General features: G+C 39.8%; 1 protein-coding gene across 1 annotated transcript in view; it reads right to left on the reverse strand.

Moving 5' to 3' along the window:
- Nucleotides 1-27,711, reverse strand: part of ROR1 (receptor tyrosine kinase like orphan receptor 1) — a 410,563-nt gene that overhangs the window by 162,019 nt on the left and 220,833 nt on the right. The window contains exon 2 of the mRNA XM_037827019.1: nucleotides 19,760-19,831. Within this exon, the coding sequence (XP_037682947.1) occupies nucleotides 19,760-19,831 (72 nt within the window). The remainder of the gene's footprint in view (nucleotides 1-19,759; nucleotides 19,832-27,711) is intronic.

Raw genomic sequence — 27,711 nt, forward strand, 5'->3', positions numbered from 1 at the left:
TGGAAATTATAGTCTCTATTGGCCAGGACCAAGTTAATTTTACTTAGTATGGATAGTTCCAAACCTGGGTCCTCCAAATACTGTCTTAAATACTAATTGATGGGACCAATAATACATGAAACAAAGTAATGATCATTTGTAATAATCTTCAGATTTTTAAGAGCTTTATATCTTTTACACAAAAGGATGAGAGAGAGTCAGTTTTATAGGTCTATTCCCCTTAAACTGATCCAGGGAATAACTTGGAATTTCAGAGTCACAGAATTTTAGAGATGGAAGAAAACTGAAATACTAGTTATACCAACACTCCCAGAGCATTCCTGAAAAATGTTCATCTAGTCTGCTTCAATACCTCCAGAGAGAGGGAGATTACTCCTTCATGGAGGAATGTGCAAAGGAGAAAGACCAGCTGCATGACCTTACACAAGGTCTTTAGCCTCTTGGAACTTTGGTTTTCTCCTCTATAAAAGAGAGAAAATGATTTATAAGCTATGTGGGCGTGGAAGGGGAATAATGTAGAGCAGTAGTGGTTATCTATGAGTGTTAGTTTTCTTCTCCTTTTCATTTTCTTTTATTAAAAAGATCTTGCGTATATTAGATGAGGATCTGCTTCTTTAAAACTTTTACCTGGTGATCTCAGTCCATACCACTCAGGGAACGTGGAACCATTTTGTTCTCTCTTCTATAGGGCATCACTTATAGCACTTGGGGATAGTCAAGATGTTTCTTTAATCTTCTCTTCTCTAGCCTAAACCCAACCAATTGCCTTCACCATTCCTCAGAACTAATGAATAAGTCAAGTCATAATCATATCATAACCTTCATGGAGTATCACTAAAATTGAGGGCAGACAAATTTGGTGTGTTTTAAGGTGGGATCCCTGCTTTCAGGGAGCTTAAATGTAAAATGTAGTCAAGGTAAAATTGGGCTAGATCAAAAGACATGCAAAGTATCATGACTGGGTAGGGAAGGAGCCACCAAATTTGACTGGAGAACTCAGGGAAGATTTCATGGGAAGTCACATTTGAGTTGGGTACTCAAGAAGAAGGACTTTGAAAAGCAGAAAGCTTATGCTGGGGACCAGCATAAGTAAGAGCATGTGTGGTACACTGAGTTAATGTATGCTAGGAAAAACATGTTCTTAATCTTAATTGATATTCCTGTGGGTGTGAACCACTGTAAATATGACATCTTGAAGATGTCACTTTTAATTAGGGTATGACCCAACTGAATGAGTGTAGCTCTTAATCTAGATTACTGGAAACCTTATAAAGGAACCTGTAAGTCATAGAAGAGAGAAAGGAGAGGACATCACCATGATGGGAGGCAGAGATGCAAGTCAAGTAACTCCAAGGATTGTGGCAAGTCACCATGAGAACACCACTGACTCTGAAAAGAAGCAGCCTCTGTAACCATGGGACAACAAATTCCTTTTGTTTAAGCCAACCCATTATGTGACAGTTGTGATAGCTGATCTGGAAAACTAAGAGAGCTTGGAAAAGTGAAATTTATGAAATGTTTTAAGAAGGGCAATTATAGTGGAGAATCAATGCGTTACGATAAAGGAGAAGAGGAACTCAAGTATCGTCATTGTGGATAAGCATACTGATCACCTGGCCAGAATGAGGAAATATAAATAGCCAGGCTTTGGATTTAAAAAAGACCTACATCAGTTCTCAGCTTGCTGTTTTATTAACTGTGTAACCTTGAGCTAGTTATTCAACCTCTCTAAGCTCAAACCCCTTGTTTGTTAATGGGAAAAAAATGTATATATATAATACATATAAGGCGTCATTCACAGTGCCTGGCACATAGATAGCATTCAATGTTAGCATTAATAATATTGTAATTAATGTTGATCACAAAACTGGTACTGAGACAAGGCATAAAAGTAATATAGGATGTTCAATATCAGATTACTTCTTAAAAGTATCCTCTGGTTTAAAGATAACGCATGTTCTCAATTCTTAACATTCCTGGATGGCATTTTAGTGATCTAATTCAGAAGGAAAAATTATTTGGAAAAGAACAGCAGGATCGTGGGACGGAGAACATCTTCTTGACCAAAAGGGGGATGTGAAAGGAAATGAAATAAGCTTCAGTGGCAGAGAGATTCCAAAAGGAGCTGAGAGGTCACTCTGGTGGGCACTCTTATGCACACTTCAGACAACCCTTTTTAGGCTCTAAAGAATTGGGGTAGCTGGTGGTGGGTACCTGAATCTATCAAACTACAACCCAGAACCCATGAATCTCGAAGACAATTGTATAAAAATGTAGCTTATGAGGGGTGACAGTGGGATTGGGAAAGCCATAAGAACCACACTTCACTTTGTCTAGTTTATGGATGGATGAGTAGAAAAATAGGGGAAGGAAACAAACAAACAAACAGACAAAGGTACCCAGTGTTCTTTTTTACTTCAATTGCTCTTTTTCACTTTAATAATTATTCTTGTTATTTTTGTGTGTGTGCTAATGAAGGTGTCAGGGATTGATTTAGGTGATGAATGTACAACTATGTAATGGTACTGTGAACAATCGAATGTACGATTTGTTTTGTATGACTGCGTGGTATGTGAATATATCTCAATAAAATGAAGATTAAAAAAAAAAAAAAGAACAGCAGGAACTGTGAGAGAAAATGGGCATGCATTCTTGCCATTCATGTGGGCTGAGGAGAGGGGATTCTGGGCACAGCCAGATGGGTCCCTGACCTGATTCCTGTTTGACAAATTCCTATGCATCCTGTAATACCCAGCTCAAATGTCGCCTCTTCCATAAAGCCTCTTCTAGGACTCCTACACTCTCTCTATTATGCATCCAGTTCTTTTAGTCTGTCTCTCCCATAGACTGTGAGCATCTTGCAGACAGACACATCTTATTTATCTCTGTACTCGACACCAACCACCATGTCTGGCACTTGGCTCAACAAATGCTTGTTGAATGAATTAAGGGGGAAAAAATGGAGTTCTGACTACAAAAATTTAGAGAAACAAGAAGATGCTGAAATCAGTTTGGAGACTCTCAATAATAAAATTTGAAATGTATACATCTGTACGAGATGCATTCCAGATGCAGCTCTCCACACTGACAACGAGACAAGATATAATCATCATGGGGGCTCTATCTATACCCTTTTCCAGTCAACAGTCGTATCAATGTCTTACATGAATATCAAATTAATATGACACAAAGTTGGGAGGTTATAAGTGTGCTGAATGAGTTCATCAAATAGTAAGACAAATCTAATGTGAAATATAATAGGAATAGCTTACAGTGAGTACTGGGACACAAAATACAGATTACATAGTATGAGAAAAGAGAGATACAGATAAATGGCAATAACTGTAAGAAACTCACAGGAGGTTTAATTAACTTCAAGTTAATCATAAGTCAATAATCAGATGAAGCTACTGAGAGGCTGGGAATTTTAGCTGCAGAAATAAAAGTGCAAAATGAAGGAGATGGTCCTGTTGCATCCTATATGCTTCAGGTCCACCCAGAGTATTGTGTGCTCACTCTAGAACGTAACTATTCATGGATGAAGGATCTGGAAACCATGAAAAGAATGGAAATTGTTTAGCCAGAGAAAGAGAAAATTCTGTGTTTAATAATCCTGTAATGATAATTCATTTCAAGGGACATGCATGATCTCCCCTAATCTTCAAAACAACTTCATGAGGTCTTCTCGTCCATAAGCCAGTCTTCTACCTAAGAACAGATAAAGCTCCCAGACTTTCATCATTTTATTCCAAAGTTCAAAGCAATACTGGAACTAGTGAGTATATAGATGTTTCTTAACAGAATGTTGGTATTAATATATTATGACAATCATTCTGACTTTTCTTGCTTCTTTTCAATATACTTAGAAACTTATCTAGAGATTTATTTTTTACTTTCTTTATTCATCATAAAGAACATTAGAAGACACTGCTTCAAAAACAGCATGCATAATGTAGAAGATTAGAACTAATGAAGTACTTGAATCATAATAAAGTTTGAAATGAAAACATACAACTATTAATTCCTGATGGTGGCAGGCACTGTTAATATCTTTTTGCTCCAGTATTTGGCTTTGCTGGTCTGTCTCAAATATAGAGTATGTAATAATAGGAATTTTTGAATCTTCATTTTATAGATAATAAACTGGGGCTCCAAGAAGTTAAGTAGTTTGCCCAAGGCCATATAGCTACTGAGAGCCAAAGCCAACATTTGACTGTAAAGTCCAAAGAACACCCTCCATTCACTTTCTGAGAGGAAGAAGGAGTAGACTTAGCAAAGTGAGAATGAAGGACAATTGCCCAGCATAAGAAAGACCTTCCTAAACCTTAGGCTTTATGAAAAAGAATAGGTTGCCTTGTATAATGTCACTAAAGAAAGCATTAAAGGGGGCCGCCACTTTTGGAAGCAGGGAGTCACATATCAGCTAGAAGTTTGGATTTATATGACCTCTAAGGGTCATTCAGCTTGGAGATACTCGGACTCTAAGTTGTGGTGACACAACTGACTCTGGCACTAGATTAATGTGCCGCCTTCTCTCAAGCTGGAAACATTGTTCAATTTATTCAGTCCAGACTTTGAAAAAGAGGTGTTTATTTATAGTACCTTTGAGAAAATATAAGTGACTGTTTATCTCATCTTGGGGAAGGGAAGTCTTTTCTAAGCATGACACCAAAGTAAAAAACCATAAAGAAAAAGATCAATAGATTTGATTCCATAAAAAGAAATGTTCTCTATGTTAAAAAAAAAAAAAAGAAAAAAAACCAGCCACACCATAAACATAAAAGCTAAACTAGTGAAAAAAATACAGACTTCAACAAGAAAATCAACAAGAAAAGATAAACACACTAATAGTAGAATGATAGAATGAGAAAAATGCATGTATATTCATTTGGAGAAAAAAATTGCCACTAAACATAAAAAATATTCAATCTTCATTATCAACCTAAGCTTGTGATCAAATAAATGGAGGTTAAAATAAAAATGGCATGCCATTTTTCTTTTCAGATTGATAATGACTGAGAAAAAGGACACTATCTACAATTGGTGAAGGTGAACACAATGGTGCATTCTCATGCACTCTTGCTGGGGCTGGTAAATGTCGGGTAGATTTAGGGTAAAGCCATGTAATAAGCACCTTCATGAGGTTAGATACTGACATAGGCTCTTCAAGTAATTTTTCACTTCAGTATTATTTATAACAGCAAAAACATGGAATAATCCTAATTGTCTAACAATAGGGGTTAGGTTAAATAAATTATAAAACACCCATTCGGTGGAACATGTTTAATATGGCTAAGAAAATATTTAATGACCCAGAAAGATGTTTGTGATATTGTTCTTAAAAGACAAAATATCATTTACAAAGAGAATACCCAGTATGGCTCCATTCTGGTAAAAAGATATGTAAAAATACATGCATAAAAAAGACTAAAAAAAAAAAATGGTAATTATAATTTTGGCCTCACTTCACTTTCTAGATTTTCTACAACAAATATGTTTAGCTTCTGTAAATCTCTTTAATTCTAATTTTATCAAAGAGGAAAAACAAGATTTAATAAACAGGGCAAAAAATAGATACAGGAGACACACCAAGTCAACCCCACCTCAAAAGAGCTGAGCTGCTGAGACATGAATTCTTGTTAGAATTCTCCTGGGGTCTGTGCTGGTTTGGATGTATTATGTCCCCCCAAATGCCATGTTCTTCAATGCAGTCCTGTGGGGGCAAATGTATTAGTGCTGATTAGGTTGGAATCCTTTGATTGAATGTTTCCATGGAGATGTAACTCAATCAACTGGGCAAGACCTTTGATTAGATAATTTCCATTGGAGGTGTTACCCCACCCATTCAGGGTGGGTCTTTATTAAATTATTGGAGTTCTATAAAAAGAGTTCACAAACAGAAGGATATTAGAGCAGCTAAGAGTGACATGTTTGAAAGCCTGCTAAGAGTGACATTTTGGAGCTGCAGCGAAGACAGACATTTTGGAAGATGGCCATTGAAAGCTGACATTTTGGAGAACGCCATTTTGAAAGACAACCTGGGAGCAAGCAGACGCCAGCCACATGCCTTCCCAGCTAACAGAGGTTTTCTGGACACCAATGGCCATCCTCTAGTGAAGGTACCCTATTGTTGATGCCTTACCTTGGACACTTTATGGCCTTAAGACTGTAACTTTGTAACCAATTAAACCCCCTTTATAAAAGCCAATCCATTTCTGGTATTTTGCAAATGGCAGCATTAGCAAACCGAAATAGGGTCCTTAGTTTTCCTGAAACAAGAGCAAATGATGCTGCTTCAACTGACCCTGGGAAAGAGGACCTAAACTGTTTAGCTTTTGTGCTTTATATTGGCTGTTACAATAAAAACTAACAAAACAAAACAAAACAACATATGGAAGTCACTTTACAGTTTACAAAGCACAGCACTATCATATTAGGGTCTGATAACAGCCTCAGTGGACATTATAACTCCTGCCTGATAGCTGAGAACACTGAAGGTAAGAGAGGTTAGATGATTTGCCCAAGATTATATTATTAGTGGCCATGCCAGGCTCTTACTCAGGTCTAGGGCTGTAGCACTAAGTAAAAACAGCTCCAGTGAGAAGACACATTAGATTCAGTTTTGTAGCCCTCACTGCACTAGCTGCACAGAAGAACAGCCTGATGAAAGCTTATGAATGTGGCTATTTTATCTATTTCAATTTTCTTTTTTTTTTTCATTGAGGTGAAATTTACATAACAAAATTAACCATTTTAAAGTGAACAATTTGGCATCACTTAGCATACATTCCCAATATTGTGCAACCACCACCTTTATCTAGTTTCAAAATATTTTCATCACCCCCAAAAGAAACTCCATACCCATTAAGCAGTTGCCCCCCATTCCTCTCTCCCCACAGCCCCTGGCAATCACCAATCAGCTTTTGTCTCTATGGCTTTACTTATTCTGGCTATTTCACATAATGGAATCATACAATATATGGCCTTTTGTATCTGGCTTATTTCACTTAACATTATGTTTTTGAGGTTCATCATGTTGTACCATGTATCAGTACTTCAATCCTTTCGATGGCTGAATAACAGTCTATTGTATGGATATCCCACATTTTATTTATCCATTCATCTATTGATGGATATTTGGGCTGCTTCTACCTTCCAGCTATTGTGAATAGTGCTGCTATGAACATTTGTAAACAAGTATTTATTTGAGTACCTGTTTTCAATTCTGTGGGGTATATACGTGTTTTCTAGCTTTTTTATGAATTTTACTTATTTTTTATCTTACTGCAAAAGTATAGGATATTTATGGATGAAAATGTGGAAATTAGAGTTAAAACACGAATTTAAAAACTCATCTAAGGATAATTAAGAATATCTTCTTCCAGAGAGGATATTAAGCTTATAACACCCTTCCTTTTTTCTCCCCTATAGACTCAGATAATTATTTTAGAATTAGGTAGTGATTGAGAATGTGGACTTTGTAGTCAGTAAAACCTGGGGTTTCAATCCTGGCTCTGCCATTTACTAGCTGGGTCACTTTACCTCCCGAAGCCTCTTTTTCTGTCTGTAAAACGGACATGAAAGTATCCACCTTTCAGGGTCTCGTGGCACATTAAATGGGACATTGTGAGTAAGGCGTCTAACACAGCCCCTGGGGCCGAGCAGGCGCCCAGGAAGTGTTGTTAACTGCAACTGAACTCCCCACGAGGGGATTTGCTAACTCCACCAGAAAGCGAGGTCCACGAAGGAGGGATTTTGAGTCTTCACCACTGTATACTAGGCACCTAATCAGTTCCTGGCACACAGTTGGCACTCAATAAATATCTGTGGCATGAATGAATGAGTAAAAGTTCATTCATTCATGAACTCCTCCCAGGTGGAGAAGTTGAGATTAGAGTCCTGGGAAGGATCTCTGGGAGGAACACGGCTGCCTGAGTTCCTGAGATAAGAAAAGGCCATGAATATGAAATTCTTGCTGGGCCAACTTGAATTCTACACAACCAGACTCCAATAGCTGGAGTTGGTGAGGCACAGGAGATGCTAAAAAATGCAGTCAGTTGCAGAAAATAAGTTAGTGTTAGTTGCAGCAGCTGGAAGCAAAGTTAGGGGCCCTTGGAGGCAGTGCTAAATTGAACTTCCAAAACTGCTCTACCAGCTAAGGCTCCGGGCATTTTTTCAAAGCAAATGAAGCATTTGATGGAATAAACCCAGACAAAGAGATATTTAAGCATGGGCCTTGACAGAAACTACCCTGAAGTAATATAGTTTCGAACTAAAAAGATGATTAGTGAGCTTCTCATGGCCCTACAGGAAATCTTGCCTGGCACAGGAATGCAGAATTTTCCAACCTTGTCTGAAAACAGTCCCCGCTACTCCAGTGCTTCCTCATGGGGTCTGTAATGGGTTGCAGAGCTCTGTAGGTCCTTATCTTCAAACAAGGGACTTGCCCTGTTGTGGACCAATTTCTAAAAACTCAGAAGGGCTAAATGGAGCTGCAGGCCTGTGAGCTCCCAGGGAAGAGGCCAGAGAGAAGGAAGGTCTGACCCCTACTCAGGCGGCAGTTAGCTGGCTGTAGCCAAGGAGGATGTGAATCCTTTGTTAGGGTCACAGTCTTAATTATTCATACTTCTCCTTTGTAGTACCCATCGCTGCTGTAATTAAGGGATTCTGAATGTGTTTGTGTGTGTAAAATTAATTGTTTAAAGTCTGTCTCTTCCACTAAATTGTAGAGCATCTGAAAACAGACTGTTTCTATCTTGTCCATCATTGCATCTTCAGCCTCCAGTATAGTCTTGGCCCATGGTAGGCACTCAACAAACATTGAGTAAATGAGTCTAAGGCATGCATTACAAGTTTCACTTCAGCTTATAGGCAATATTATATACTGGTCAAGGATGTGAGTCTGAATTCTGACTTTACCATTTTGTGACTTTGGGCAACTTGCTTAAATCTCCTGTATTAGTTTCCTGAGACTACTGTAACAAATCACCACAAACATGGTGGCTTAAAACAACAGAAATTTATTCTCTCACAATTGTGGAGACCTGAAGTCTGAAAGCTGGCAGGGCTGTGCTCCCCTCGAGGTCTCTAGAGGAGAGCCCATTCCTTGCCTCTTGCAGCTTCTGGTGGCTACGTGGCATTACTGGTTTACTCCAATCTCTGCCCCTATCTTCACATCACCATCTCCTCTGTGTGTCTGAATGAAATCTCCCTCTTCCTCTATCTTATAAGGATACTTGTGATTGCATTGTGGGTCCACCCCAATAATCCAGGATGATATCCTTATCTCAAAACCCTTAATTTCATCTGCAAAGACCCTTTTGCCAAATAAGGGTCCCATTCACAGGTTCCAGGAATTAGGGTGTGGACATATCTTTTTGGGGGGCCACCATCAACCCCAACATCTCTCTAAGGCTTGTTTTTTTTTAATCTAGAAAATGGAGATGCTACCTCTTAGAAATATTCTGAAGATTAAAATGTGATAATGTATATGACTCACTTAATATAATTCATGGAACATAAGAAGCCCTCAATAGATAATAGCTCTTAATAACTGAAATTATTTCATGAGGCAGATAACGCTCCCAATGTCTATATGGAAAAAGTGATGGATGTATGCCAACACATCTAGACATTTAAGAAAATGTTTATATCAGTATCAACCTAGCTCTATATTTATTTAATCAGTTCTGGGAAATGAGCTCAGCCCTCTTATAAGTCACTACATTTGTGCTGTTTTGAATCTCTTATGTGCCCCAGACCATGTTCTCTTAATCCATTCTTGTGGAAGCAGAGCTATTGTGGATGAGAATTTTTGGTTAGGCTATTTCAATTAAGATGTGATCCAGTCTTAATCCTTTACTGGAGTCCTCTGTGAAGAGGATAAAAGACGTAAAAGCCCAGAGAGCTGAGAAAGAAATGCCCCAGGAAAAATAAGCAAGGACTCACAGGAGCTGAGAGAGAAACACCCAGAGACATTTGAGAGAGAAAGCCATTAAAACCAGCACCCAGGAGAGAAGGACCAGCACAAGTCGCCATGTGCCTTCCCATGTGACAGAGTAACCCCAGATGCCAGCAGCCTTTCCTCAGAGAAGGCATCTTCCTCTTGATGCCTTAATTTGGACATTTTCATGGCCTTAGAACCATAAATTTGTAACCTAATAAATCCCCATTGAAAAAGCCAACCCATTTCTGGTACATTGCATTCTGGGAACTTTATCAAACCCAAACAACATTCAGTACTTAAAACAACCCTGAAAGACCAGTATTCTCCCCAATTTACAGAAGAAAAAAACTAAAAGTCAATTTTCAAGAACTCAGAGTTGGCCACAGAGCTTAAATATAAACCACTCCAAGCCCAGTTCTTTTTCTACTTTACCCCAGAAAAGTAAGGACAGAAATAGGGAAGTGTCAAATATGCATACCTAGATAAATCACTTGTCAGAACATTATGAAAAGAGTTGAACTACAGGGCAGGTTAGCCCAGAACTCTAAAGCAGTGGTTTTCAAATTTTGTTGCATGTTAGAATCATCTGGGGGAGCTTCTAAGCCTCTCAAATCAGACTGTAACCCAGACCAATGAAATAAGAATCTGGAGTGTGGGTGAGGAACGGACCCAGGCACTAGTCTTTTTTAAAAGTCCCCAGGTGATTCCTATGTATAGCTGAGGTTAAAAACTACTGCTCTATCAGTAGTTCTCAAATGCTGATAGGCATCAGAATCATTTGGGAAAGCTGATAAACATGCAGAGGCTTAGGGTCTCACCCTTAATGAGTTTGGGTTTCTCCGGGTGATTCTGATACCCACCAAAATTTTAGGACAACTGCTCTAAAGTACCTGTCAGCTCCAGTGTTCTGATTTTCACCACTCATTTCTTATTTATCTATTCAAACACCTGTACTAGGGATTGGAGCTACAAGGATGCTTAAATAAGACATAATTTCTGATCTCAAGAAGTTCAGTCTGGCAAGCTGTCCTTACTTCTCTCAAAGCACTCTCCACAGGGCTCTTTTTTGTAGACCCTCTTGCTAGAATGGAAGATACATGAGGGCTTTGCTTGACATGAGGAAGATGCTCAATAAGTACTTCTTGCATGAGGGATGAAAAGGAGGAAGGAGAGGGAGAACATACAAGAAAACAAGCAGCACCAAGCAGTGTGGTCAGGTTCAACCACTTGCTGCACAAAGCAAGGTGTGGTTACCAATGAGGGAAAGTGGAGGTCAGGAAAGACTTCTTGGAAGTGACAACGTCTAAGCCTGGTCTTTAAGGATGACCAAAGGTTAGGGAAAGTATTTTCATTGTAGCAAATAGCAAAGTTTGCAGAGAGAGGTGCCTGAAACAAGATGGGAACAATGAGTGGTTTAGTTCTAGATCAGAAAAAGCAAGAATGGCAGAGAAGGAGGAGGACAAGGAGGAAAGCATGAGGCAGGAGTCAGATGATAAAGGGCTTTATATGATCTCTGTCTCTCCTCCTTTAGTCAAGAGGCCTCTAAGTGCAAAAGACCCTGGAAGTCTTCAAGCAAAAGTGGACCAAAGCTATAGCCCCAGGACTCTTCTATGATCCCTGTGAGCAGGAGCCCAATCCACAAGTCCCTGGAAGCACCTTGAGGTCAAACTCGGGAAGCCATTTCTGAGGTGGGTACACAGAGAGGCCTCCTAAGCAGGGCAGGTTTTAATCCAAACTAAAAGACAGGCAAGCAAAGAAAAAGATGGCCTGGGAAAGTAGAGGAAACTCTTTCCCTGCCACTTCCTGATTATTTACGAGTCCAAAAATGTGCTTTGTCTTAGCCAGGAATGACCGAAAATGGTTTCTAGGGAGTAAGGAATCTGAGACCCAAGATAGGAGGTGGATAAATCTCTACCCCAATTCTAAATAGGAAAAACAGGGGCATAAATATTTCCAAGATTGTTTGTCCTTCTGTCTTGACTGGATGATGGTTGCTGGGAGGAGGAAGCTGGGGCTTTCTGCTCCACAAATAGCTAAGTTGTTGATTTGTAGAACACCCCAGGGGCTCAATCCTCCAAGCTGAATGTCCCACTGACAGCAGCAGATAAGGGAAGTGGTGAAAGATGTGAGGGAGTGAGTGCCAAGAGTTGTAGCTGGAATGAGTGGTAAGGCAGAGCCTCTCTGATTCATCAGTGGTGCCCAGTGACAAATATCTCCCCTTTGAGTAGGCTTTTAAGAACCAAGGTTGACCATAAAGGGTAGTTTTCTCTCTGTTTTATGCCAGAATTCCACAGCCCTCATCTTGGAGGTTCCTTTCCCTAATTTGAGTATTCCCGTCAAGTAAAGAGGATTTACAGGGTCCACGGGAGAGCTGCTTGGTTGAAAAAAACTGATTTCCACATGACCTGTTTCTATGCTGGGTTCCAGGCTGTAGGACCAAGGGTGAGGGATAAAGGGACATAAAAAAAAGCTGGCCAGGAGCTCCCTAGGTGTATCTGGGCCCCCACTTTCCTATCAAAGTTTTCCTCTCACTGCTTCTAGGCCTAGAAAAGACTTTTTTTTTTTTTTTTTTTCCTTAATTATCATAAAGGAATTAAGTGGAGACAAACTTGGATGTTTGGGAAAAGCTTCTCTGAGGAGATGAATATTAAGCCAAGATGGGAGAGAGGCAGAGAGCTAGGGAAAGAGGATTCCAAGTAGAAGCAGTAGTAAATGCAAAAAGCCCTTGGGCAGGAAAGAACTTGGCTTCATGAAGGGACCTAAAAGAAGCTAGTGTGGCTGGCACATAGCCAGCATGGGGAACTAGAACAAAATGAAGTTTGAGAGATAGAGGCAATCTATCAAGAGGGATCAAGAGGTCTCCATTTGAAAGTACTCAATTGTTGCCCCGAAGTTGGGATTTCCTGACTTGTTCTGTAGTTCCAGTGCTGTCCTTTATGTAACCATTATCAAATTATAATCCCTCTGTGCGTCAAGTTTCTAATCCACAAAAATCTTCTCCATAGAACAGGGATAACGGGATACTGCCTTTCTCAGAAAGTTAATGATCAGATTATAATCAATGATAATATTTCCTTACACATCAAGTACTTCATATACTTTTAACACTATCTATACATAGTATCCCCTAGAGTTTTAAAGCTGGAATGGATATGAGAACATCTCCTTATGCTGCAAGGAGGAAATAGTCAGGAGACTTACCTAAAGTTCCAGGTAGTTTCATTAGAGCAGCACTATACAGTAGAAATATAATGTGAGCCACAAATACAAATGACGTGAGTCATTTATAATTGTCTAGTAGCCACCATTAAAAAGGGCCAGATAAAACTAATTTTAATAATATATTTCACTTAATTTATTAAAAATATCATTTCAACATATAATAAATAGAAGCATTGTGAATAAGATGCTTTTCCTTTTCTTTTTTTTTTCCTCCAATGAAGCCTTGGAAATCCATTGTGTGTGTTTTATACTTATACCGTGTTTCATTTTGGACTGGTCCCAAATCAAGTGCTCAGTAGTCACGGGTGGCTGGTGGTTACCCTACTGGACCACACAGCACTGGAGCCTCATAATGTGAGGCAGCCAGAAAATACTGATACTCCCTTTTGTACAGATGAGGATGCTAAGGCCCAGAACTTGACTGAGGTCACTGACCTGGTGGTAGAGCTGAGCTGGAACTAGAATCTAGGTTCCTTGTCGAGTGCTTTTTCTCTGGATAATACTACCCTCCCTTTGGAAATAAGAAGGGCAAGCAAGAGAACTAACTGTAATGAGCAGCTGTCTGTGCTGGCGGCTCTGATGGGGCTTTAGTAGTTGAATCTTTAGTAGTTTAGTTGCAAAATTAAAGCAATCCTTTTAAGAAAACAATGCTACCAATATTAGGAAGTTGATAGTTTGAGGCTGTTATGTACCCCAGAAAAGGCCATGTTCTTTCAATCCTTTCCTGTGGGTGCAGATCTGTTGTGGGTAGAACCTTTTGTTTAGGTTATTTCAATTGAGATGTGACCCATCCCATTCAAGGTGGGTCTTAATCCCCTTACTGGTGTCGTTTATAAGAGGATAAAACACATACAGAAGCAGAGAGATGAAATTAAGAGGAGCTCACAGAGAAAAGCCCTGGAGAAGCTAAAAGAGGACCCAACAGATGCTCAGAGAGGAAGCCACTGGAACCAGAAGTTGAAGCAACAAAACCTGGGAGAGAAGGACCAGCAGAAGTTGCCACGTGCCTTGCTGTCCGACAGAGGAGTTGCCAGTAACCCATCTTCAGAAAAGGTATCATTCTGTTGATGCCTTCCTTAACTTGGACATTTTCATGGCCTTGGAATTGTAAGCTTGTAAGCTAATAAATCCCCATTGTTAAAAGCCAGTCCATTTCTGGTATACTGCATTCTGGCAGCTTTAGGAAACAAAAACAGGAAAATGTTGCTTAAGGCTAAAACCTGCTGAACTTGAGCTGTCTTAAAACACCACATGGATACCCAAGGAATTCCACCAGGAATTCCTCCTACAAGCAACCAGTTTTGAAGATGGAACTCAGGATGGATAATGTCTCAGAGAACCAAGTCCCAGGAGGACTGTTCTTCGGCTTTCCAAGTGTCAACGGTCCCATCCAGTCTATCTCTACCTTACCATCTTTACCCATGGTAAGGTATAAACATATACAATTAGAAGCACAAGAAAATAACTCAGCTACTCCATCCTGATTAGTAAAGAACTAAGCTCCAAGATACTATGTAGGTGCCAAGGACAGATCAAGTTATAAAGGGGAAGGGGGAGAAGGAATGGGGATGGGGCAGAATCCTGGATGTATCTATTATGTCCTGCGAGTGGCTGTCCTATGGCAGTGTAATCCATAGGCATGTTTGTTGGCCAGGAAAACAATCTTAAATGGTAAATACAAATATCCCCACTTTACAGGTAAGCAAAAGGAAGCTCAGAGTCACAGTAACTTCAGAGTCCATGCTCTTAACAACCACATTCTGTATTTCCCTACCAAGTATAAAGCTCCAAGTTGGAAGAGAAAGCCAGCTCTCCATTTAAAAAAAAGCAAAAATACCCCCAAATCTAGCCTGTCAGCACAGAGAACTATTTGCAGTTGGAAGCAGGCCCCAGTATTTTTTAAAGTAGTAGGCTCCCTCCCTTTCTGCTACCTACGGGTGCAATTTCCAGTCCTTTCTCCAAAAGAAACATTTGGCTTTCTATGAAGAACCTCTGAGACCTCATGTGCCTGAATATGAAAGAAGGGGAAAGAGGCCCTCATTACACCCCACCCCAGCCCATGGGGAAGCTGAGGTTCGGCCCCCATAGGTCCATTTATTTTAGGAGGTACTTGGTTTTGAAGCATTTGTTCCAGAAATTACCCCCTATGCCCCATCAATAGTAGCTTTCAACGGCTCTTCCCGGGAGGTCTTGTCTCTTTTAAATTTCATTTCCTCTTGGAAAAGATAAACAGGTAACTGTTTAATGCCACTGACTGGATTCATTTAATAGAAAACTGGGACCTGAGTGAGGCTGGGGAGCCTCAGTGGGATTGATGGGTGGAACAGAGCAGCTGGGTGCAGAGAAAGGAATTAAAGAAAACCAAGTGATGAATTTTATTTTATCACTTCTCCATGTGAGGGAACTCGCCCCACTGGACAAAGGCATATGAATGCAAGGGAGACGGTATACTCAGCTGCCACTTGGGCATGGATTCCTGGACTTGGTGCCTGGAGGACTTGGTGGGAATTCTCGCACTGCATTCATTCATCAGCTGTGCCCCCCAGTCAAGGCCTTTAACCCCCATGAGCCTCAGTTGCCTCATCTGTTCTACCTCACAGATTTGTAGCTGGGATTGGAACCCAAGTGATTTAACACCATATTTCCTACTACATACCAGGCATTGTGTTAACAATAAGTGTAAAACAATAGGTAAGAAATCCCCTGTCTTCAAAAAGGCAGGCACAAATACATCATTTCAATATAATGTGGTAAAGGACTCCACATGTGAAATACGGCAGGTACTATATTATCCCCTTTTAAAAGCGAGAAAACCAAAACACAGATAGGCTGAATGGCTTGACCAAAGTCACACAGCAAACAGATTGTAGAGTCAGGATTCAAATCGAGTCATCTTGGCTCCAGAGTTCATTCTTTTACCCACCATATTACCGCAAATCTACATTCCAGTTCACTATTACTATTTTTAGCTGTGTGCATCTATTGTTTGATTCATTCAATGAATTTTTAATTTCTATAACTATTTTTCAATTGTAGACTTTCTATTTAGTTCTTTAGAAAATCTGTTTCTTTTTTGACAACATTATCCTGTACTTCCCCTATGATTTCTATTCCCTTCTTTCACCATGATACATTTTAAACATATATATTCTTTTAAGTTAGTCTATTGTCTTTAGTTTCTAAGGTATGAACTCCTCCACATGTTTTGCCTTCCCACTGTCTCATGGTAGTTTTTTCCCTTGTGTGCTTGCACTGTAATTTTTAAAAGTAAGCTCAACACCAGCAGGAGTGTGTTGTTGTGGGTTGTGGTTTTAAATTGTCTTATTTTGTTTTTGGTGGGAGACCCACATGTAGTGGGATGTTGAGACATTTTTATGAGCTGGTTTTAGGTTGCCCCTGTCAGGGTCTCCAAGTGTAACCAATTTCAGACCACGTTTTTATGTTATCATCTTAATTTATGGCTTGTGAACTACATGAGAAGAACCCCAAGCCCATACCCACAGAAAGCACAGGTTGAGGTTCTGATTTCTCCTGGGTTACTCTCTTCCACCAATGGCCCAGTGTGGTTTATAGACTTCTATACCATATCCTCAGCAGACATTTCCTTATTTCCTGCTTGGGCTAGCCATTTCACACTCATAGCTTCATGTAAGGAGTTTGTTTCCTATGGTCTCAACTCTGATCCCTGTAAAGTACTGAAAATCCAGCCCTTTAGGGCTTACGTATTCCCCATATTTCATAAGCCCTTTTGCTTAATTCCTCCTCACTGCTCACTGCTCTAGCTTTGAGAGTCCTCTTAATTTCTGTCATCTGGAGTTCTCTTTGTTTTGCTTACCAGCCTGGCAATAGGAGTTTTCTCATTGTATATTTCCACCAGCATCTCTCTGGGTTTTGGGGGAGTGTCCCTTAACAGCCTAATCTATCAAATTTACCAGAAGGCTTTGATCATACAGCCATCTGTCTCTCCCACTAGGCTGGAAGTTCATGGAGGGCAGGAACCTTTTACTGATTCATCTTTAGATCCTAATTCTTCACACAGTGCCCAAACCAGAGTAGAAATTAATAAGTATTGGACCAACGAATGAGTAAATGAATTAATCAGCTTTCTCTCTCTTTCTAACTGGGAATTAAATACCATATACTAACTATCTTCTAGAGAAAGATGACACCAAGAATTCCTCAGAAGCCATCCATGTTTTCTGGAAGGCTGTTATGAACAAGCAAAGGAGTTTAGGGCCTGCCTTTATTCAGCTCTTTTGTCAGAGAGTCCATGACTATTGACACTACTTCTTTCTTGAAGGGATAACTACTGTTAATTACAGCTCTGGTCTGGTGGAAATTCCAAGTCCAGCAGGCTGGGTTCCTAATCGATGGCTCTGCTGTCTTTATGAGCACATACTGATACCCTTCTATAGCCATAACTGGGACCTGGTCAATAACATGCATTGCACAATGATGTAATTTTTCTTTTAGCTCCATAAAGATCTGTGCAGATAAAGTACACATACTCAAAAGCACTAACACAGTGCCTAGAAGAGAGTAGGTACTGATCTATGATTTAGCATCCTTTATTTCTTCTTTCCCATTTTTAAAACTTCCATAAATATTTATTGAAAATCTACTGCCTTCCAGACATTGGCGTGGTGCTGGGGATGGAAAGAAATAGCATGCAGTCCTTGTTCAAATCCTCTTGAATGACCAAATCAAATCTGACAGTTGAAAAAAAAAATTATCCTAAATGACTGTTCTGGTTTCCTGGCTTCTAAAACAACTACTATACAATAGGTTGACTTAACAACAGGAATTTGTTGCCTCACAGTTTCAGAGGCTAGAAGGCTTGCTCCCTCCTGGTGCCAGTATCTTCTGGCAATCTTTGGGGTTCCTTGGGTTTTCCGTCACATGGCAATGCACATGGTGGCATCTTCTCCTTCCTCTTCTGGGTTCTATTGACTTCCAGCTTCTGGCTGCTCCCATGGTTTCTCTTTCTCTGTGGTCTTCTGTATAAGGCCTCCAATAATACGATTAAGACCCGTCCTGATTCAGTTGGGCCACAACTTAACTGAAGTAACCTCATCAAAAGGTCCTATTTACAATGGGTTCACACCCACAGGAATGGATTAAGACTAAGAACAGGTTTTTCTGGGTTACAAAACTCTACACCACCACAATGACCTTGGATTTAGGGTGAAAAAGTCATCTCACCTCATCCCACCACCCTAAAATCTTAATAAAGTATAACTTTAGTTTAGTTATTTAGTTAGCAAATAACTTTGCCCTATTGCTGTTGTGTAAAATAAAGTCTCCCCTCAGAGAGGAAAAACACTTCCCAGTGAATATATTAGCAGACAAAGAAAGTTGATCAGAAAAAGTAATTTGAGGACTTTGAGCTTCTTTTATTACTGTAAAATCCCAGCACCTAGAATCATGCCTGGCCAAAAGTAGAGACTCATAAGTCTGTTGAATTTAAGTATCTGCACACACATGTAGAATGTGGCTCCTCGCTCAATTAAGATGTGACTCAGAATTCCGTACATATTTATTGAGAATTTCCTAGGAAAAAGGATCTGTGCTAGATTTTGTAATGGAGATCCCTACTTCCACCCCCAAGATAGAAATTCTACCCACAAGGCTCTTCCAGACTTAAGGAAGAGTTAGGTATATTAATCATGCAACTTAGAAAATGCTGAGGACACTGGACTTGCAAAGAGGGAAAGACCACTTCCTGGTTAGGGATTAGACAAGATTATGGATAATACAGAATTTATGCTTGTCCTTGAAGTTCATGGATTTTTAGAATGGGAATGGGAGGATTGGCAAAGAAGGAAGGGCAATCCAGGTGGAAGAAATGGCTTATACAAAGGCAGAGAGGCGGAAGAGTGTAGGATATATAAGAAGAAATACAAAATTTGCTGGACTGCAAGGTGCATAAAGGGGGACTAAAGAGAAGTATCACTGGAAAGTTAGGTTGAACCAGACTGCAAGGGCCTTTGATTTACCACTTTCCTGATTTACCACTGCAGGACACAGGATCTCTACAGAGTGGCCAGTGCTTAGCATATGGCTGGGTTTAATTAATATTAAACAACAACCCTCAAAGCAGGAACCCCTGGAACCTGTTCCCCACGTGCACACAGGAAGCTGCCTTCTGCATGCGTGGGCAATTACAAACATTCCAAATACTCTGTCCTGAACCCTGCAAACACATCAAATGCTCATTGTAGAAGGTCATCCAGCAAACAGCTCTGATCAATCCAGGCTCAGGCAGAATCAAATCCCCTAAATAAGATCCACTAGATGCAGTGTCAGGAAGGTCAGAAATGACCCTATTTCACATCTTGAAACATTTTTACCATGTGGAATGTTTTAGAGGAAGAAGGGAAAGGAAAGAAGAAGAAAAAACACTTTCCAGAAATAATAGAATTCCAAGTAATTAAATGTTAAATGATCACAAAGCAAGTAGGGAATTTATTTTGGCCCCCACCTCCTTCTAGTGATCTAAAAAGCAGTTGATTTCAAAGAAGGCCACGCCAGGATTAAAAATGGAGTTTCACACTTCCCGTCCTCTGCCTCCCCTATGTCCCCACTGTGTACCTTTGTCGACTTCACTTGAAATGTTCCATGATGAGGTAGGCACTAACTCAGCAGTGACTGACAACTCAGTTTCTGAAAAGAAAAAGGAGGGAGGAGAGAAAGACAAGGGCAATATTAAAAATAGTAACTTATGAGCTGTTAGAAGCATTACAGGAGATTTCCGAAGGCCCTGCCTTCTGAGAGGAACCACTGCAATCCCAGAGTTTATTAAACTGGAACGGCTGCTCTGGGTTGCCAGGCAGAAGTGCTTGCATTACAGAGGCCATCCGGATGAGCAATCTATAGGCCAGGCTTGAAGATTTTTACTTTACAGCACTTGCTTGAAAATTAAAATAAAAATATCTCATTAACAAAAATACAAAGCTGCAGAAATGACTCAAACATTCTCAAACATAAACTCTTCCTTTTCTTCTTAGAAAACCAGTCTTAGACGAACATATTCAATAATTTTTCCATGAGAAATAAGAACAGAAATTCTCCTGCTGCTAATTTCATTTGTTGTGTTTGGGAATTAGTGGCATTTCTATTAACAGAGAAATCCATTTCCCGGCATTAAAACTTGCAGTCAAAACAAATGAAAACGTATAAGTATTTTAATACAGAGTCATTTGTGCTAACTACACCAACTTAACTTAAAAAATAATTTTCAAAACTCATCCAACAGTCTAAAGGACATAATGACTATGAAGATTTAAAAATCTTCAATAAAATATTGTAATATACAGATGATGTGTTTGTTGCGGTTTTAAAAATTTAAGCGATGGCACCAATCTTCTAGCATATTTTAATATAGTTGCACGAATACTCTGTCAGGCCATGTCTTCTCACACACATGCACGTGCACACATTCACAGTATTACAGAACATTAATGCTGGATGGGATCATAGAGCTCATGGCCCTTAGATATACGGCAAAAATGCTGCCAATTCCACCTCCTTCAATTCAGTGTAGACATCATTAATGGATTCTAGCCCTGTTCACTTACTAAGTCTGGGATCTGCTGTAGAATCTTTTGAACTCACTGCTCTAGATTGCCACTGAAAATGAGTTGGCACACAAGATGAACTCTAGTAAGTGAAGAATTGGGATTCAAATCCAGGTCTGTCTGACTCTACCTCCCACACCCCTCTTAGCAGCACACATTGCCTAGTACTCAAGTCATTGTGAAACTTATATTTTTTTCATCTTACCCCTGACTTCACCCTTTCACTAAGATAAGCACAGTTTTCACATTTCCTTATTTGCTGATGGTGACTGCCTGCCAAAAGATCATAGAAGCCACACGGCATCGGCATCGGCACTGACTGAGCTTTGCCAAGGACAGGATGTTTACCCACTGAGACCTTGCAAAGGTCCACTTCCAGTTTGTCTACTGGGCTTGTCAGCCTGCCACACACAAAGTAGAGATAAAAGGGTTGCTTAGTTTGTGCAGACCTCCTTGGCTTACCTCTTCTCCTGTCCTAGAAGTAGGTGGGAAAGGAAGTAGACAGACCCCACATACCTGTCCCACCCCACATGGCCTCATTCTCCTCCTACATCCTGAAACAAAAACAGCATCGATCGTTTTACGGGGACCTGAAGTCAGAAGGTCAATCTAACAGGGATCTTAAAGCATATAAATATCCAAAATATGAAACCAAAAAGAAAAATTTACCCAAGTAGAAAAAATGCTTAACAAAACCCATAGTAGAAGGCAGTGCTGCTGTTATCAACCACTTGTCCTAAGAATGGGTAATTATGAGGCGATTTCACCAGGAAGAGTGGAAGAGTTACTGTCTACATTGCCGTGTCTTCCAACCATCCTCCACACTGACCCCCACTCTGCTGCCGCCCACTTTGGCTCCTTGAATAATAGCCCCGGGTTTGCAGTAACATGTACTACCGTGCTTCACTTTATAAAAAGGCTTGTCGTGTGCTCCAATACTTAGACTTCAGGGAGCACAGAAATAAAAGCATGGCACAAAGGTGGCATTTTATGCAAGGAAGCAAAGGGTGGGGAAGTGGTGGGATTAAGACAGACCTTGAAAATTCAATATTTTCACAGCTTCATCTTACTTCTGCTCACAGTTAAATTGCCAGAAATAGAGGTTTCATTTTACAGTATTAATTTTATAGAAAGTTAGCTATATGTCACCTGATTTGTCCAATCCTGGTTTGAATTGCTGATTAAATATAATTTGGAACTGATGACAAATGAATAGATTCTTGGCACTGCTAACAGTGAAATCGTTCCCCACGTGTCCCTCGACACTAATTACCACTCAGTTCTTTGGCTACAGCAAAGATAATTTCAGTTCAAAAGCTCATTAAGTGACTGTGCTGATTCTGAGGAATTTTGTTCTCTGCCTGAAGATCCATTCTGTTAGATAATCACATGTTCAGCTTCTCAAATAAAATGATAATAAAAACAGATAAAATATTTTAAAATATGAATAACCTCCTTGAAAACTATCTACAAGGCCATCACATTTTTTAAAAGAACAGCTGATTATTATGCCAGGTGCTTAATATTAGTAATCCCACCTCATAAATAAGATGTTTAATAGACTTTTTTTTCTGAAAAGAAGGCTGAATTTTAAATGAGAAAAATTGAGCACATCTCAATTTAAACTCTATCAGTTCCAGGGCCACCTGAAGCTTTGAAAAGAGTCACCACCCCACCAGCCTAGGCTCTGTGGGATCTCCATTGACACATTCAGCAACTCTCTGTCCTCCCCACACTGCCAAGAGGGTGGAACATTTTCCACGTATATTTAAAACCAGACTAGCATCTTCTCTTGGTGTAAAATCATTGTGGTATTAGCAAATGGAAACACACACTTGGATTAAAAGTCTAATTTCTGCCACTTTCTAATTTTGTGATCTTTTTCCTCTATTTTTTCATCTGTAAAGTGAGGACAATAAAAGCCATCTCACAGGACTGTGATGAGGATTAAATTGGATAATGGACCAAAAGTGTCCTGCATGGTTTCCACCAGAGTTGACACTCAAGGTCTTTCATGCCTTCACATCTGTCTTGGAAAGGAAGTGGTAGCCTTCCTCTACCTGGACATACTTGATTAGCTGCTGTGTCACCATCTATGTTTGAAATAATGCACTTGCCATGCTTTTAGAAAGACTCTATTTTACATGCCTCGCGAATCCAAGTCAATCTGTATTCATTTGGTGAGGTTTTCTTGAATTGGCCACCAGGTCTCTGAGAACATAAGTGTTTTAACATGGTTTTACACAATTCAAGCAAATCAAGCATGTTTTTCAGAACTCCAGGCCTTATCTTCTTTGACCTCTGTAGGAGGGCAAACCTCAAAAGCAATTCTTCTGTCTATTTGATCAATAGGAGCTATTATCTTGGCAGTTGCTCTGATGATTGACTTTCTGGCACTGATTCTGCAAAGCCATAAGGTTTTGGTATTGAAGCCTGGACAGTGGATGTATTATTTGGAGGGAAGGAAAAAATTATAAGCCTGAATCTTCCTCATAGATAAATGTCTGTGCTGTCTGAGAAGACTGGTGGTTCATCTCAGGAGTTGGCAGATAGAAACCCAATGTTCACAGGATGCAGAAGCTCTTCCCAGAAGCATTCAGCCATGCCACATCCTGTATCCTGCCCACTGATACGCACGTACATAGAATACATAGCCACAGTCCATCATACTCATGAAGTGGTGGTTGACGCAGCGGCTGCAAGGACCAAGTATGACAGCGCTAGTACCTTTCTTGACCAAAGAGTCACCAAGTCCTAGAAAGTTATACTTGGGTATGCCTTAGAGCCCAGGACCTGCTTATCAGACTATTTTCTTTAGAGCCACAGGATTCTATGGAGGTGTCATTACTGGGAAACAGTGGAGGATTTAGGGGTAGAGACGACAAGAGTGCAAGGCTCTATATCCTCCTTCAATGAGAACAACTCTGCTTTTATCTGTTCTACATGAAATTCAGGTGCTGTGGAAAAGATGTTAATGCTTTAACAAAAATTTTTTGAAGCCTACTACAGTACAATCTTCTCATTTTAGAGGTCAAGAAACTGAGGCATACTGCAGAGCCAGAATGTCTCTGAACTGTGTCATTTCTGGTGGTGGTGGGAACTAAAAAACACCCTCACTTGCTCTTAGGCTGAAGACCCCTTTTAGCCTCAGAGTTCCCCTGTGGGATCTAAACTTGAAGGACACAGTTTGAGAACTAATACCAGAGACCAAGCCCCTTCCTTCCTCACAATTAATGCTCGGTTCATTAATTCTAAAACCCAAAAGGAAGAAAGGGGACATAAAAGGAGGAGAGGAAAACATTCCCCAATCACACTTAAATGCATGTTTTCCTTTGTAAATACCGTTTGTTTCCTTATCTTACAGATCACATGCAGTTCTTGTATTTTAACGAATTATGCTACAAAAAGCACCACAATGACACAAATTTTCTTTAAAGTGAATGAAAATAGTCTATTTGTTTTTTTGGAAATGATCTTACTTTAAAACTACCTTACTTGGACTCTCTTTTCCATGGAAATATAGAGATTCATTCATTCAGTCAGTCAGTCATTAATTCACTCATCTATATACATGTATATCAGGCATCCTATGTGTAAGAACCAGTATGAAAAACCTTGATCTTGTCCCTAACATTGTCAAACTCCCACTCTAGTGGGACAGGAATACAGATACGCAAACAGACAACTATAAAACAGTGGAATAGGGCAACAAGAGGAACTGTTAGAAATGGCCTCCCCATCCTACCGGACATCCCAACCCAGGCTAAAAACACTAACAGTACTGAATGAAATATGACAAGAAAAACTGTCAGGCAAGCTGAGATTGAAAGAAAAGGAAATTCTGAAATGCCAAAAAGAAAAGAGAATAGTAAGTGGAGGCAAATACCAAAGTTGCCCAGGATTTCTGTCACTCTGGTCTGGGGATTGCAGTTTTAATGCTCATTTGAAAACCAAAGATGTGATCCTGAGCCAGAGGGAGCTCTGAGCTTCCTGGCTAAAGCCCTTCCTGCTGTCTGTGAGAGCTGTCCACTCTGTGGGAAGGGCCTAGAAATACTTCTCACCATGGCACAGGGAAGCAGCTAGGACACTTGTATTCTATCCAGGCCTTGGGTGGGGGAGAAAGTCTCCAAGATACCAAAAGGGCATGTAAAGACCAGATTCATACTACCTTCATGGTGAAGGCAAACAAAGTTGAGAAGTTGTGGTTTGAAGCTGTATATACCCCCAGAAAAACATGTTCTTAAATTTAATCCATTCCTGTGGTTGTGAACCCACTGTAAGTGGGATCTTTTGAGAAGGCTATTGCAGTTAACGTGTGATTCACCTCATTCAGGATAGGACTTAATTCTCTCACTTGAGTCCTTTATAAAAGGAATGAACACAGTGAGAGAAAGCCATGGAAGAAGCTGAAAGCAAGAAAACTTAGAAGATGTGCCTTGCCATGTGACAGCAGAGCCCAGGATAGCCAGCAGCTGGTCTTTGGGACAAAAGCATCGCCTTGATGATGACTTGATTTGGACATTTTCTCGGACTCAAAACTGTAAGCTAATGAATTCCCGTTGTTCAAGCCGAACCCTTTCATTGTATTTGCTTTAAGCAGCCTAGGAAACTAAAACAGAAATTAACATAAAAACTGCTCTGAAATTTTTTAAAAGTTCCAGGCCTCCAGCAGAAGCAAATGCAAAACTATGCTATAAGACGCTTTTGCAATCCAGGGCAAATGGGTCTTCCACAGATAAAGAACCTATGGAGAAGATGAGGTTATAACAAATTTAAAAATTAAGAAACAAACAAACAAAAACAAAAACATGAAGGAGAATCAGCAATACACAGGAGAATTTCACCCAGGAACTTGAGACAAAACAATCTCAAAGAGATTATAAAATATAATGCTTAAAACGAAAAGAAATAATTATAAATATAAGCCTATTCACAGGTTTTTGTGCTAAATTATTTATTTCAGGAAGAAGGAAGTTGAATTGGAAAGAAGGAGTGCTATGCCAGAAGAAATAATAAGCAATTAAATTGGGAAATACATTGAAAATTTTAAATACACCTTGACTCTAGAAATAAATATGTGATAAGAGGTATAGCTGTGGTAAGCAGAGGGTGCTAAGGCAGCACTTGGGTACAGTACATACTTTGGCCTGGGGAGGAGGAGGCCCAAGTGACTGGGGATGGGAAAGACTATTCCAGGCTGAGAGGAGCCCTGGATATTAGAAAAGCAACACTCTGAAAAGTGCAAATAGCTCAAAAATCGTCATATTCAACCACAGCAAGAGCAACTTTTCTAAGAGGTAAACAGTAATTTTAAAGTCCAAGAGCTTCAAGTTTTGTTTTAGTTTTTATAAAGAAAAGATGGGCAGGTAGGATCTCATCAGGGACAGTGCAAAGTCCTGAGAGAAATTTCAAAATGGATTAAGTGTTGACCTTTCCCAAGGAGAAGTTCAAATAAGTGTATGTGCCCAAAATTAGCACTTCATCACTCATCCATGGGGCCACTAGTGAATAGTTGCCTTGTTCATCTCCATATCCTTAGCACAGGGCATGGCCTGGCCAGAGCAGGTACCCAGTAAATTCTTAGTGCAGTGAAAGGATGAGCTTATTTCTGGCTTCTGAGCAAGCTTGAGACAGAGTAAGGAAAAGAAGGAAGCATGCTGAAAAACGCTTAGCTCAGAAATTGGTCTTATCTCCCTACAGAGATTCCATTTCATTTCCTTTCAGTTGTTGCAGACACCTCAAGTTTCTAATGACATCAACAAACTTCACTCTTTTCTTCTGGTTTCCACTTGACTGCTCCTCCTTATATGTGCTTTCCCTCAAAAGTGCCTCCTGGCAGTTTTTCTTTCTTACTCATCCTGCTGTGTTATCTATCTTTGTCTTCTGGTGTTTGCCATTTCCTTTTTCCCTTTGTATGGCCCACATACACTTTCATTTCATATTCTATAATCCACTTTATGATAAAAGTCTATTACCCAATAATTGTCTCTGGCCAATTCAAAGCCACCTGTCATTCAAAAGAAACAGGAGACCCAAAAAAGGTGCTTTCCAAGCTGCAATTCCATGGTGGCCTCAGAGTTTATTCTTGACTTTCACAAAACAAATGTAGACTTGGTTAAGTCCTCTACACAATGGGAATGAAGTTAAGTTGTGCTGGGTTTTCCCTAAAGCCACAGTATATTAACAGACAATTTGGAAAGCTAGATGGTCACAAAGGATTTGTTTAAAATCGCCTTCCCTGTACCTGGAGTTTAATGGTATTAAATTCATTTGTTTGCTCACTGATATACCCATCCATTCATTCATCCACCCATCCATTTCTTCAACAAATTTTTGATCTTGGAGAATCCTGTCCTGACCAAAGACTTTGTTGATGCATTTTATATGGTTTATGGAAAGCCAAATGGTTAGATAGACACAAGGAGCTTTGGTATAATGTAATTTCCTCCTTTGAATAAAATAGGATTTTTCTTTCCGAAGTAAACAAAGAGCTAAAACCTGTTCAGGCCATCGGTCTCCTAGAAAGACCTATCATCCTTAGAGAAGGCAGGTTTCATCTGCCCTTGCCTGTAGAACTAGACTACTCAAGAGCCTTCTATTAGAAACAGGGAATGTCTCCCCCCGTTTTCATGATTTGACCCTAGCCCTATGTACTTCCGAAGTCGATTCTTCCATGAGTACTGGGTCCTTAGTGTTTTATCTCCTGAGCAATGTGAAAATCTGCTGGGAGCTTGGTTTCCTGCTTAAGAGATTCTTAAATTTCCAGTCCCTTTAAATTTCTAATTTATACTTGGCCTCTGATAGAGAGAAAATAGTTGCCCATTCAACATGGTATTATGCACAGGTTAAATGAATTCTGGTCCAGCCTACTTGCTTAGAGACCAATGAGGAAATAAAAAATATAAAACAGAACATTTAATGTACAAATTTCATTTCTTTGAAATAGCATAACCTGACATCAATCAA

Source organism: Choloepus didactylus, chromosome 2 (genome assembly GCF_015220235.1).
Source record: "Choloepus didactylus isolate mChoDid1 chromosome 2, mChoDid1.pri, whole genome shotgun sequence".
NCBI classification, from domain to species: Eukaryota; Metazoa; Chordata; class Mammalia; order Pilosa; family Megalonychidae; genus Choloepus; species Choloepus didactylus.